Consider the following 13,204-nt stretch of genomic DNA (forward strand, 5'->3'; position numbering starts at 1 on the left):
CCGGCAAGCTTTTTAGAAAAACGGGCAATTCCTTTCTAGGGCTCTCATTTTGGGTGTGTTCAGTAATGGTTTTAGGTGCGCTTCGAAACCTGGGGTGACTTAGATCATAATTAGATTCAAAGAAAAAACTCTTGCCAAAAGATTTTGCAAATGTGAAAGCACATTTCGCAAAAAAGATCCTTTTAAATAAACGCAGCTTAAATGGTTTTTAATTTGTAACCATTTAATGATTCATTGTAAATTAGCAAATTTTGCATGCCTTGTTAGGTAACTGAGAGTTCTGTGGTATTATGCTATATCATGAAAAGGATATAGAGGCAATGGAGAAGGTGCAGAGATTTCCAAGGATCATACCAGAAATGCGTCCGAAAGCATTGATAGGCTAGGTCTCTTTTCACTTGAAAAATAAGGCTGAGGGGTGGCGTAATAGACGTCTTTAAAATTATGAAAGGTTTTGATAGAGTGGATACACTGAGAATGTTTCCTGTTGAGGAGAAGAGGATAACTAAAGGCTATTATTAAAAGATAGTCATCAATAAATTAACAAGAAACTTCTTTACCTAAAGAGTGGTGAGAATGTGAATCTCTACCACAGGGAGTGGCTGAAATACATAGTATAGATGCATTTAAGGGGAAGCTAGGTAAGCAATTAAGGGAGAATAGAATAGATAGTTACAATGATAAAAACAAAAAGCTAAAAGCTACTGCGGATGCTGGAAATCCAAAACAAAAACAGAATTACCTGGAAAAACTCAGCAGGTCTGGCAGCATCGGTGGAGAAGAAATCAGTTAACGTTTCGAGCCTTCACGGCCCTAGGGCCGTGAAGGCTCGAAACGTTAACTGATTTCTTCTCCACCGATGCTGCCAGACCTGCTGAGTTTTTCCAGGTAATTCTGTTTTTGTTTTAGATAGTTACAATGGTAGATTTAGATGAGGACAAATAGGAGGAGGCTGGAGTGGAGTACAAACACCAACATAGACTGGTTGGGCCAAATGGCCCGTTTCTGTGCTGTACATCCTATGCAATCCTATGTTGGGAAGTGCAAATTTCATTCTTAAGATGAACAATTACTAAAGGCTTGTAGTTATTTATACAGTGCCTTAGCACATCTCTGGAAGAATCTCAAAGCACTTAAGGTACAGTGAATTACTTTGAAGTTTTTGATAGTGGTTGGTGGGGAATGTTGACCAGAAGAAGTTTACATGGAGGCATTATCCTTATTAAGAAGTTGTCTAGACTTTTGAACTTGCAGTCTTAATTATCCCCGCGATGCTGTTTCTATTTCACAGGTGCAGGTTTCAATTTCTGATGAGCCCATTGACCCACATTGCTCACAGCTCAAGCACAATCATGCCAAAAACCCAGATCAAGCAGAATACTCCCTCTGCAGTGCAGTGTAATTCATATTGAATTTGGAGAATTCAATTTAAAAAAAAACTGATTTATTTCCATCTTCCTCACAATTTACTTTCCCACTTAGCTTTGTATCTTCAGCAAACTTGGATATATTACTTTCTGGCCACTCACCTAAATTATTAATATGGATTGTAAATATCTGAGGTCTAAGCACTTACCCTTGCATTATTTATTGCACTAGTTACACCCTGCCATCCTAAGACTGATCTGTATATTCCTACTCCCTGTTTTCTGATTGTAACAATCTCTTGTGTGGTATCTTATTGAATGCCTCCTGAAAATCCAAATATACTGTATGTACAGTGTTCACTCTTATTTACCCTGCTAATTGTACCATTATTAAACTCAGATAGGTCTATCAAACAGTTTCCTTTTCATAAAGCCCTGTTGACTCTGCCTAATCATACAGTGATTTTCCAACTGTCCTGTTACCACATCCTAAATAATAGATTCTAGCATTTTCTATACCACTGATGTCAGACTAACTGATCTGTATTTCCGTTTTCTCTCTGCCTCCTTTCTTGAATAGGGTTGTTACGTTTCCTACCTTCCAATCCACTGGGACCATCCCAGGCCATAGGGAATTTTGAAAGATCACAACCAATGCATCCTCTATGTCACCTCTGCAGAATATTTTAAAAAACATAATAGGGGTTTGGGAGTCCTTGTACTTAAATCGCAGAAAGTTAGCATTGCAGTACAGTAAGCAATTAGGAAGGCAAATAATATGTTACTATTTATTGCAAGAGGTTTGAGTATAAGAGTAAGAAAGTCTTGCTGCAATTGTACAGGGCTTTGCTGACACCACACCAGGAGAACTTTGCTCTTCATGGGTGGGAGAGGGGGGATGGGGGTGGTGGTGAAATACAACAAATGTTTGCTAGATAGATTCCTGGGATGAGATGGTTGGCCTATGAGGGGTGATTGAGTAGAATGTGAAATAAAAACAGAAAGTGCTGGAAAAACTCAGCAGGTCTGGCAGCATCTATGGAGAGAGAAACAGAGTTAACTTTTTGAGTCCAATATGACTCTTCTTTGGAACTGAAGAGAGACATAAATGCTTTTATTTGAGTAGAATGTGCCTACCTTCTCTGGAATTTAGAAGAACGAGTGTTGATCTCATTGAAACATATCAAATTCTTAGAGGGCTTGACAGGGTAGATGCCAAGTGACAGTTTTCCCTGGCTGGAGAGCCTAGGAATAGGGGTCATAATATCAGAATAAGGAGTAGACCATTTAGAACTGAGATGAGGAGAAACATTGTCATTCTGAGAGTTGTGAATCTTTTGAATCCTCTACCTCAGAGAGCTCTGGATGCTCAGTGTTGAATATATTCAAGGTTGAGATTGATACCTCTTTGGGCACTAAGGGAAGGAATCAAGGGACATAGGGATCATACAGGAAAGTGGAGTTGATGTTGCAGTTCAGCCATAATTTCATTGCATGGCGGAGTAGGCTCGAACGGCTTACTCCTGCCCCCAACTCTTATGTTCTTATGAGAAGGATAAAGATGGTAACTATTCATATGTGAATTTGATAGTTGTGGGTAAATTCTTGGAATCCACAATTAGAAATAAAATTAATAAGCATTTAGAAATTCATACGTTAGCCAAGAACATCCAGGATGGAATTGTCAAAGGCAAATCATGTTTGGCAAGTTTAATAGAATGTTTTGAATAATGACCAATTGGATAGATAAAGAGAATGCAGTAGTTGTAGTATATATTGGCAGAAAATTTGAAAAAGGTGACTTTAAAGAGGTTGTAACAGTGTGAAGCGAAAGTTGGTTGACAGTAAAGAAACTGGCTAAGGGGTATTGTTCAGATTGGAAAAGAGATAGAAGTAATGTACCCGAGAGGTCAATACTGGATTCACTTCTGTAGATGATTTGGACTTGGATAAAATTTTATTGATGACACAAAAGTAGGAGGTTTGGCAAGTGGTAGGCAGGAATGTAAATTGGGTGGAATTGTGGCAGGTGTGATTATGAGCAGATTGGCCAGTTGACCAAATGATCACTATAACTGACTAATCAGTATCTCAGCAAGTAGTAATCCTTGATGTGTACTGTTGAGCCCATGATCTAAAATCTATGATCTAAAGCTCACTATCACTTTAAGAAGTACCTGTGCTGCTTAGAATGTTAATACTTTTATTTTGTCCCACACGTTTCTCTCGGTCAAAAACTAGTATCTGCTTGGAACACCCCTCAGCTCTTTATAAGGTACTGGTGAGTGCCTAAACAGCCCCATTCAAAAATGTAGATCACCCTCAGGATCCTTCAACTTAACCAGCTAAGGATAATTAGCAGCTCATTGATAGCTTCATCATCCATCTATATACTAGAGTGATCATGACAACCAAACTGAGCAGATTACTATAAATAGTTAAAATACCTTAAGCCGTTCCATACTTTAGCCAATGCCAACCCGCCCCCCATAGAATGGGTCTTGTGCAGCTGGCTGCAAAATCAAGATAAACTTGATGGATTTTTAAAGACCAGCAGCCGGGAAGACCATATTTTAACAATTTCCTTCCATTTGGTACTCCCTTCCACATAGGCACGAAAATGTCATGGGCTGCCTACTTGTGTGGAATACTAAACGCGACAGTACAGTAAATTACAGGAAGATCATCTACATTATTCACAATAAATATTAGAGAGTGACAAACTTGGCTCTCTCTCCCCATATACAACTGCAATATGAAAGAAACAATAGTATAGGAAAGGCTCTGGTCTTGGAAAACAGACTTTGATTGATTTAACTGTCTGATCACTGGTAAAGGTTTATTACTGTAAACTGGTCTCCACTATAGATATATAGAACACTTTTTACATAAAAATTACTTGTGTACATAAACATAATCTAGACACACACTTTCTGTCACACTTCAGATTTTTATCACACTTCAGGTGGTACAGTGTTTTATGCAAATTTTCAAGTAACACTTTGAGGAAGGAAAAGAGACAGACACATTTACATTTTAGCAGAACAGTGGGTTGTGCTTTACATGGTAGAAATGATGCTGCACTTAAAAATGATGCATCCTCTGATTTAACATGAATAGCAGCATGAGAGATTTGCTAGTATTATAATAAAACTGCTGCATCTACTGCAAGTTTTGTCTGTCACATTTCAGTGTCCATCACACATGACATATCACACACCATATAAAGCAAACACTTATCACACTGGAAATCAAAATTCTGTAACAATGATCAGTAAACCAATTACACCACCCTGCCAACTAAAGGGAGTGACTAGTTAGACCTTTAAAGCATGCAAAGGAGACATTGTGAAGCATGTCTTTCCTTTAGCTTTAATGATATCTTTGATTTTTAAAATTATTTCACTGCATCTTGCCTTTTTTTCTTCTTTCAAGGGATGTGGGCATCATTATCCCTAATTGTCCTTGGGAAGGTGATGGTGAACCGCTGCAGTACCTGTCATGTAGTTAGTGCTGTTGGGACTTTAACAGTTCCAGGATTTTGACCCAGTAGCAGTTAAAGAACAGCAATATATTTCCAAGGCAGAATAGTGTGTGACTTGGAGGGGAACTTGCAGCCAGTGGTGTTCCCACATGCAGGCTGTCTTTGTTCTTCTAAACTGTAGAAGCTGCAAGTTTGGAAGATGCTGTCAAAAGAGCTTTGGTAAGCTGCTGCAGTGCATCCTGATGGTACACACACCGATGCCACGTGCTCTGCTGCTGGAGCAAGTGAATGTTTAACGTGGTTGATAGGGTACCAATTAACAAGGCTGCTTTGTCCTGGATTGTGTTGTGCTTACCAGTGCTGTTGGTGCTGCACTCATCCCTTCATATAAAATCCTGGAACTCCCTTCCTTCCTAACAGCACTGTGGGTGTACCTACATCACAGGGACTGCAGCAGTTCAAGAAGACAGCTTACTATTGCCTTCTCAAGGGCAGTTAGAGATGGGCAATAAATGCTGGCCTAGCCAGCAATGCTCACATCCTGTGAGCAAATAAGTTAAAAAGAAAAAGGCATATTCCATCACACTTCTGATTTGTGCCTTGTAGATGTTGCACAGGCTTTTTGAGGGGGTGATCAGGAAGTGACTTATTTGATGCAGAATTTCCAACCTCTTAGCTGTTTGTGCAACCACTGCATTTATGTGGCTGGTCCTCTTAAGTTTCTGGTCAGTAACCCCAGGATGTTAGGCAATTCAGTGAAGGTAATGCCTTTGAATATCGGGGGGGGTGGTTAGATTCTCTCTTATTGGGATGGTCATTACCTGTCACTTGTGTGGCATGGAAGTTACCTATCACATCAACCCAAGCCTGAATGTTGTCCAAGTCTTGCTGCCTGCGCACACAGACTGGTTCATTACCTGAGGAGTAACGAATGAAACTAAACACTGCGCAATCATCAGTTCTGGCCTTCTGATTAAGGGGAGGTGCTTGATGAAGTATCTGAAGATGGTTGGGCCTTGGACATTACTCTGAGGATCTCCTGCAATGATGTCCTGGGGCTGAGATGATTGGCCTTCAACAGCACAACCACCTTCCTTTGTGCTTGGTATGACTCCAGCTAGTAGAGAGCTTTCCCCGATTCCCATTTACTTCAGTTTTATTTTTAATTGACCTCTTCATAGCAGTTTGATAGAACTGAGTGGCGTGCTAGTCCATTTTGGAAGGCAATTAAGAGTCAACGTCACTGTGGATCTGGAGTCACACGTAGGCCAGACTGGGTAAGGATGGCAGATTTCCTTCCCTAAAAAATATTAGTGAGCCAGATGGATTTTTATGACAATTGGGTAGTTTCATGGTTGCCATTACTGAAACTTACTTTTTATTCCAGATTTAATTAATTGAATTTAAATTCCCCAGCTGCTGTGATGGGATTTGGACTCATGTCTCTGGATTACTCATCCAGTAGAATAACCACTATGTTATAGTTCCCGGTTGTAACTATTTATAACAGAAGGCAAATAGTCTTGATTATAGCTATATAATATCCCTGTTTTACTTGTTTTTAATACTGGAATAATAGCCTCAAAGACATTGAAAGATTACATTACATTACATTGGTAGTGTTGATACAAAGTAGTTTTACTTAACACTAACTCTAAAGTTGTAGCGCAAATCGAGTCGAGGCCTAATCTAACTCATTAAGCAAGGCTAGATTCCCTAGTGGAGTCTGGTTAGGCCACAATTACAAAACTTCAGCACTGGTGCAAGCAAAAACTTTTATTACCAATACTACTGTTGTTGTCTAAATGTGCCAGGGCATAGTTGGAAGATTTCATCCAGGCTCAATTCCAGGTTAGGGAGATCGAAGAACTGTGCCATCTACTCCCTTTATCCCTTTTTGAAATTAGTATAAAGTATTTTAGTAAATGTTATAAAATGGGTAGCATTTCTTCTAGTTGGTGTTAATACTAATCCCTTTTATGTGCACAGAATTCACAGTTATTCTTACCACACTAGCTTATCTAAATTTTGGAAGCTCATCTCAAACACTTACTATAATCAACTTGTGCGATATGTTTTATTATAATAATAAAACGGTGTTGTCTAAAATTCTTCATGTTTTATTTTCACCAAAACGTGTAAATGCAATTTTTGTTGTAGTACCTGATGATTTCAGTGCACTATCTTTTGTTTTTAAACACAGGGACATGCTTGATCAATCTACTTCTGATTTGCGAAACACAGTGTCTCAACTGGAAAAGCGATTAGACAGTGTTGAAGATGAAGGTACATAAGAAGAAAAGTTTTAGTTGAGCAGTATTCTTTTTCTCAGGGCTAAAAACAATTTTAGAAATAACTTGATGAATACAATACAGCATGAAAATGTAATAAGAGCTATCTTATTGGGACGACCATTAGAACAACAGATTTCTGTAATTTCGGGTTCAGCAGAGATGCTAGCCCTATGCTGGCAGTGAAAAATCTGATCAGCCTCCCGCCTTCTCAGGGTAACAAGTCCAAGACCATATCCAGGACTGAGTGTTAGACAAGCAATCTGGCAGTATGAAGGCGGTAGAGAGATGGAGCTGGATGTCCTAGTGTAGCTTTGGAACCTGACCCATGCCCCTATGGCCTTAACTTCTCTGAGCTGTTCAGTATGTGCATGGCAGAACCATGCCTGCTCTCAGGCTGTATGGGGAATCCCCAGGCTAATAAGGGCCAGATGGGTGCAATTCCTGGGTAGCTTAGGCATATCCATTCCCACAAATTGTTGCTGGGCTAGAGCGGGGCATGAAGATGTCACGCCTACCCCCACAATGGGATTTCCAGTGCAGGGAAAATGTGATGTGAACTTGGAAAACTTCGGTTGGGCTCCAAATTGAGACTTCATGACCAAAATTATTGTGTATTTCTGCCCTTTTTGCTCCCATGAATTATTGCCCTTAACTTGATTTTTAATGATCTAGTTTGTTAAGTAGTATAGTACATAAACATACTTTGTGCATTATAGAAATAAACACATGCACATATAGAATGTATTATCTGATATAAAGATTTATCAAGACTTGGAAGCTTGTAGGCCCATAAAAAGGTATCATGGACCATTGAAAAATAATATCTGCTGGTTTCCTAAAATTTAATTTAAATAAAAAAAAGGTTTGTACGTGAAGTTTATGCTCATTAAGGCTTTAATTAGTAGAGAGCAATAAAGATTTTCCATTTTGGGCCTCCAGTGCCATTATCTATTTCAGGTAAGCACAGCTCACCAGAAATATAAAGCTCTCCATGCACTGCCCCAACAATATACCTCAATCCCAAACTGAGGGTCTGAAGTATGTTTTTGATGTTCTGCTTCCATCCTTCATTAGGAAATGAGTGGAAAACTCGGTATGAAACACAACAGGAACTGAATATACAACTAAAGAGACAAATTAGAATTTTAGAAGAGAAAGTGGAGTATATTCATGGCAATCCAGCAGGTAAATGCTTGCACAATACAAGCATCATAATTTATTTTTGCATATTGCACTTTATTTTCTGCAAATAACATCAAATACTCTTTAGGTCAATTTAATTTAACACAGAGTGAATACTGATTAAGGGCAAAGTAAAATCCATTTCACTGAAAAGAGACCAGGATTTTTTTTAAGAGTTGCTACAAGCACAGAAGAAAGGATCAATGTTAGGAATTGTTTTAGAACAAATATCAGTTGATCATTTATTATACTGAATTATTTTGCTTTAAATTATTTTATAATTCTGTTTGCATTCTCTCAAACCTCAGGATATATTTTACTTATATGTTTACTATCAGATACTCTTTTGTCTCTCTTTGTAGACAGATTGTCTTCTGTACGTTCATATGAGGAGATGCCAGTGGTGAGTACCTTGGAGTTTTTGATTTTGGTCAGCCTTCACAGCAGCATGGGAACACTTGTGCGCTCTACTTTGAACCTTCTGACTCTCCAAAGCCTGTCCACCAAATATAAAGAAAAAGTCAGGAGTGTGATGGATTATTCCCAACTTGCCTGAATGAGTGCAGCTCCAACACTCACAAAGTTCAACACCATCCAGGACAAAGAAGCCTGTTTGATTAGCACCTTATCCATCACTTTAAACATTCACTCCCTATACCACAGGTGCTCCATGGCTGCAGTGTGTACCATCTACAACATGCACTTCAGCAACTTGCCAAGGGTCCTTCGCCAGCACCTTCCAAACATGCGACCTTTACCACCTAAAAGAACAAGGGCAGCAGATGCATAGGAACAGCAGCACCTGCAAGTTCTCCTCCAAGTCACATACCACCCTGAATTGAGAACATTTTGCTGTTCCTTCACTGTCACTGGATGAAAATCCTGGATCTCCCTTCCCAACAGCACTGTAGGTATACCTATACCGCATGCAGTTCAAGAAGGCGACTCACCATTACCTTCTCAAAGGCAACTAGGGATATGCAATAAATGCTGATATAGCCAACGATGCTCACATCCCATGAATGGGTAAAAAGTAAAATAGTTTTAAGCTTGTAAAGAGTTGCCACCGTATAAAATAACATTCTCAAGATTATAACTTAAGGCAAAGTTGTAAATAATCATTATCTGAACAATGCCATTTTCTGTCATTAAACCAGCATTTGTTTTATGACATTATGGCTTCTCTTCCCACTCCCACAGCATTACCCCTGGCATTCCCCAAGGGACTATCTTTAGCCCCTTACTATTTCTCATTCAAATGCTGCCACGCAGTGAAATCATTTGAAAACTCATGTACACTGATGTAGCTCTATCTCGCTACCACCTGTTTTGATGTCTCCACTGTTTCTAAGTTGTTAGATTGCTTGTCCAACATCTAGTACAATATCAATAGTAATTTCCTTCAACCAAATATTGGGAAGACTGAAACCATTGGCTTCGGTCCCTAGCACAAATTCCATTCCGTAGCCATTGACTCCATTTCCCTCCCTGGCAACTGTCTGAAGCTAAAGCAGACTGTTTGCAACCTTGATTGTTATATTTAACCCAAGATGGACTTCCAATATCAGAGCTATCATTAAGGCCACCTCCATAACATTGCTGACTCGGCTCCGCCTCAGGTCACCTGCTGCTGAAACCCTCATTCATATGTTTATTACCTTGAGACCTGGCTATTCCAATGCACTCCTGGCTGGTTTCCAACATTCTACCCTCTGTAAACTTGAGCTCATGTAAACATTGCTGCCAGTGTCCTAGCTCACATCAAGTCCCATTCACCCATCACCCCTGTGCTCACTAACCTATATTGGCTCCTGGTCAAGCAACGTCCTGATTTTTAATATTTGTTCAATATTATCATCCATATTTTCAAATCCCTCCACATCCTCACTCCCCCCTATCTCTATCGACTTCGCTAGCCCCATGCTACTCTAGTTCTGGGCTCTTGAGCATCCCTGATTTTAACACTACCATTGGTGGCTGTGCCTTCAGCTGGCTGGGCCCTAAGCTCTGGAATTCCCTCCCTATACCTCCCTGCCTCTCTACCTCCCTTTCCTACTTTAAGACGCTGCTTAAAACCTACTTTGTTGACCAAGCTTTTGGTTATCTGCCCTAATGTTTCCTTATGTGACTCTGTGTCACATTTTGTTTTATAGTGCTCCTGTGAAGTGCCTTGAGACATTTTATTCCTTTAAAACTGCTACATAAATGCAAGTTGTTCTTGATATTGAAACAAGGTACTGAAATACAAATCAATTAAAAAAAACTCCCTTTGTTGCAAATGTGGGATTCTACCTTAGATCTGCACACTCCCTGTGGCATGTGCAGCAGAATTGTCAATCCTCCCCTGCAATGGAATGAAAAATGGAGTGTGGCTATGTACCAACTTTCTCTGTGTTTCTGCCCAATTTTTGCCCATGAAAATCACTGCCATTGTAAAGGTACTGACCCTATATGGTGGTCCACAGGCAGGAAGTGATCTACAAGATCGTACAGGATTGTGATTCTGCAACTCGAGGACATCCTCTACATTGCCATGACAGTTTCTGAGCATTTGAAGGTCCTGTGCGAAACTTGCTGAGAATTTAACAGGCTTCTGCACAGTGAATAATGGACTTCCCTCTGGGGATTCCATTGTTCCTGTGCTTTGAGGAGGAGGCTAATGAGGACATGGATGAATGCCAGGAAACTGCAGTTTCATACACACAAGCAACACCCAACCTGGGGCATCCCTACAACAGGGTGTACTGACCACAGAAGATTTTTTTTTTTACAGGCAGTGTCGGAGAAGGCTGCCTTTTTCTCCGGTACCAGAACAGAGATATGCCAGCTTTTAGAACCTGAATTGCAGCCTCCTTTCACTTCCTTCCAGCCATGCATCTTATGGTACCTAATCTCGACACAAGCTTTCTCCCGCCTTACCTCGACTCACTCTAGCAACATGACCTATTCCTTTCTCCCTCATGCACTTATCTAGCTTCCCCTTAAAAGCATCTATGCTATTCGTCTAGCGATTAGAATCAGGGAGCACAGTTTAAGAATTAAGAGGTCTTCCCTTTTAAAATGGAGATGAGGAAAAGAATTTTCTCCCTGAGGGTCATTAGTATGTGGAATTCTCTTCCCTGGAAAGTAGTAGAGGCTGGGACATTAAATTTATTCAAGGCTGATTTTTAATAGCTGAGGGAATGGCGGAGCAGGCTTGAAGGGCCGAATGGCCTACTGCTCCTAGGACCTATGTACCTATGACCACTTTACATGCGTATTTAATTATTCTTTGGTTTTGCTATTCACTGGCAAAGTTTTGGTCACACCTAAAGTCGTCGTCTTCAGTTTTCTGCCCAAAGGCAAGTCTGACCCACAGCGTCACAATCTCCACCACAGGTAAATCAAGGAGGCAGGTCCCGAATCCACCCCAGCTGGAATGGGAATCGAACCCTGTGCTGTTGGCACCAACGTGATCCACACCACTTGTCCCATTCAACTGAGACAACTGGCTTCCCCCACCAATGAGTCCAAGTTGCTGTGGCAACATAGGATTTTACATGTACATAGTAGCCTGGAGCTATGGATAGTGATGATAGATGTTCCAATTTCTTTCTATCACATGACTGACCAGGAATTTCTCTTACTCTTACGGCCTACCATCTGATGGAAGGATATACTTGGCCTGTTAGGCTGTGTTTTGAAAGCACCTTTCTTGGTTATAAAGTCCTGGTGTGGGACTTGAACTTGGAGCTTCTAGCTCAAAGGCAAGGATGCTATCCGCTATGCCACAAGAAGTCTGTACTCGCATATAAAGAATAGACAGCTTTTCAAGCAATGCTACTTTCAAGAGGAGAGGGTAGGCTATTGTGTGGGGAAGGAAATGAAACACAATTCTGAAAATTCAGCCTTACTGTTAAGATCTCATTGATAATTGTGGCATTTGATGGGTAAATAAATCCTTAGTAAAATAAATTACGTCATCCAAATTCCTTAAGGTTAAGGTAAGAGTTAACTGTATTTTTAAAATCATTTCCACAGTGTTATTTTAGAATCTATGGGTGCAATCTTTTTGTGTATTTGAGTCACTTTTATGTGAGGACAGCTGGAGATCCAGAATTACCATTTCATGAGAAAGTAATTAGACACAATTTCCATATCAATCTTTCCTGCAGACCTGTGCGTGGGTGTAAAAGCATCCTTTGGCAGTAAGCGTGCTAACCATGCGGAATTACTATTAACTCAAGAACCATTTTCTGTGTTCTTGAATGGTAATTTCTGCCAACAGAAATAGGTGCTGCAAAAAAAATCCATGCTAATTTTCTCCTCTTCCCTTTCCTCCCTCCTGAAGATGTTGCCTCTTGCCGAAAAACTGTTCCACAGATGCTAGCACATTGCCAAAAGGGGGCATAATTCAAAGACAAACCTGGAGAAACAAAAGTTGATTTAGAATAGGGAAAAGAGCAGAATTACAGCCAATCTTGGTTCTACCTTCACCAACCTCCACACCCGTTCACTTTTCCGCATATTTCATTGAAAGCAACCTATGGTGAACGCCTTGGATGATTCCTAATCAACATTCCCAGCCAAAAGATCCTTAGGCCAACTACCATGATGTATTGTTCCAGTTGAGGTCATGACTTTTTGCTAAAGTGCTGCTCTGCAAGTGCTGACACACTATTGCCATGGAACAATAATTCCATTTGACTCAAGGGGCAGGATTTTGAGGTTGTCGGGCAGGCACGGCGGGCAGGCCTGGGAGTGGCAGGAAAACAGTCCGCCACCCGCAATCGGCCCCTGACAGCAATTTCACGCTGGCTAGCCAATTAACAGCCAGATGATGTGAACGCCACGCTGAGAAGCTTAGTGTTGCCAGGGTAGGGGGGCAGGAGGAATAG

At 40.4% G+C, this 13,204-nt stretch overlaps 1 protein-coding gene across 1 annotated transcript in view; it reads left to right on the plus strand.

The window, feature by feature from the left end:
- Positions 1-13,204, plus strand: part of ccdc169 (coiled-coil domain containing 169) — a 101,753-nt gene that overhangs the window by 493 nt on the left and 88,056 nt on the right. The window contains exons 2-4 of the mRNA XM_078545309.1: positions 7,055-7,137; positions 8,220-8,330; positions 8,690-8,730. Of these exons, the coding sequence (XP_078401435.1) occupies positions 7,055-7,137; positions 8,220-8,330; positions 8,690-8,730 (235 nt within the window). The remainder of the gene's footprint in view (positions 1-7,054; positions 7,138-8,219; positions 8,331-8,689; positions 8,731-13,204) is intronic.

The sequence above is a fragment of the Cetorhinus maximus genome, chromosome 7 (assembly GCF_964194155.1).
Source record: "Cetorhinus maximus chromosome 7, sCetMax3.hap1.1, whole genome shotgun sequence".
In the NCBI taxonomy this organism is placed as follows: domain Eukaryota; kingdom Metazoa; phylum Chordata; class Chondrichthyes; order Lamniformes; family Cetorhinidae; genus Cetorhinus; species Cetorhinus maximus.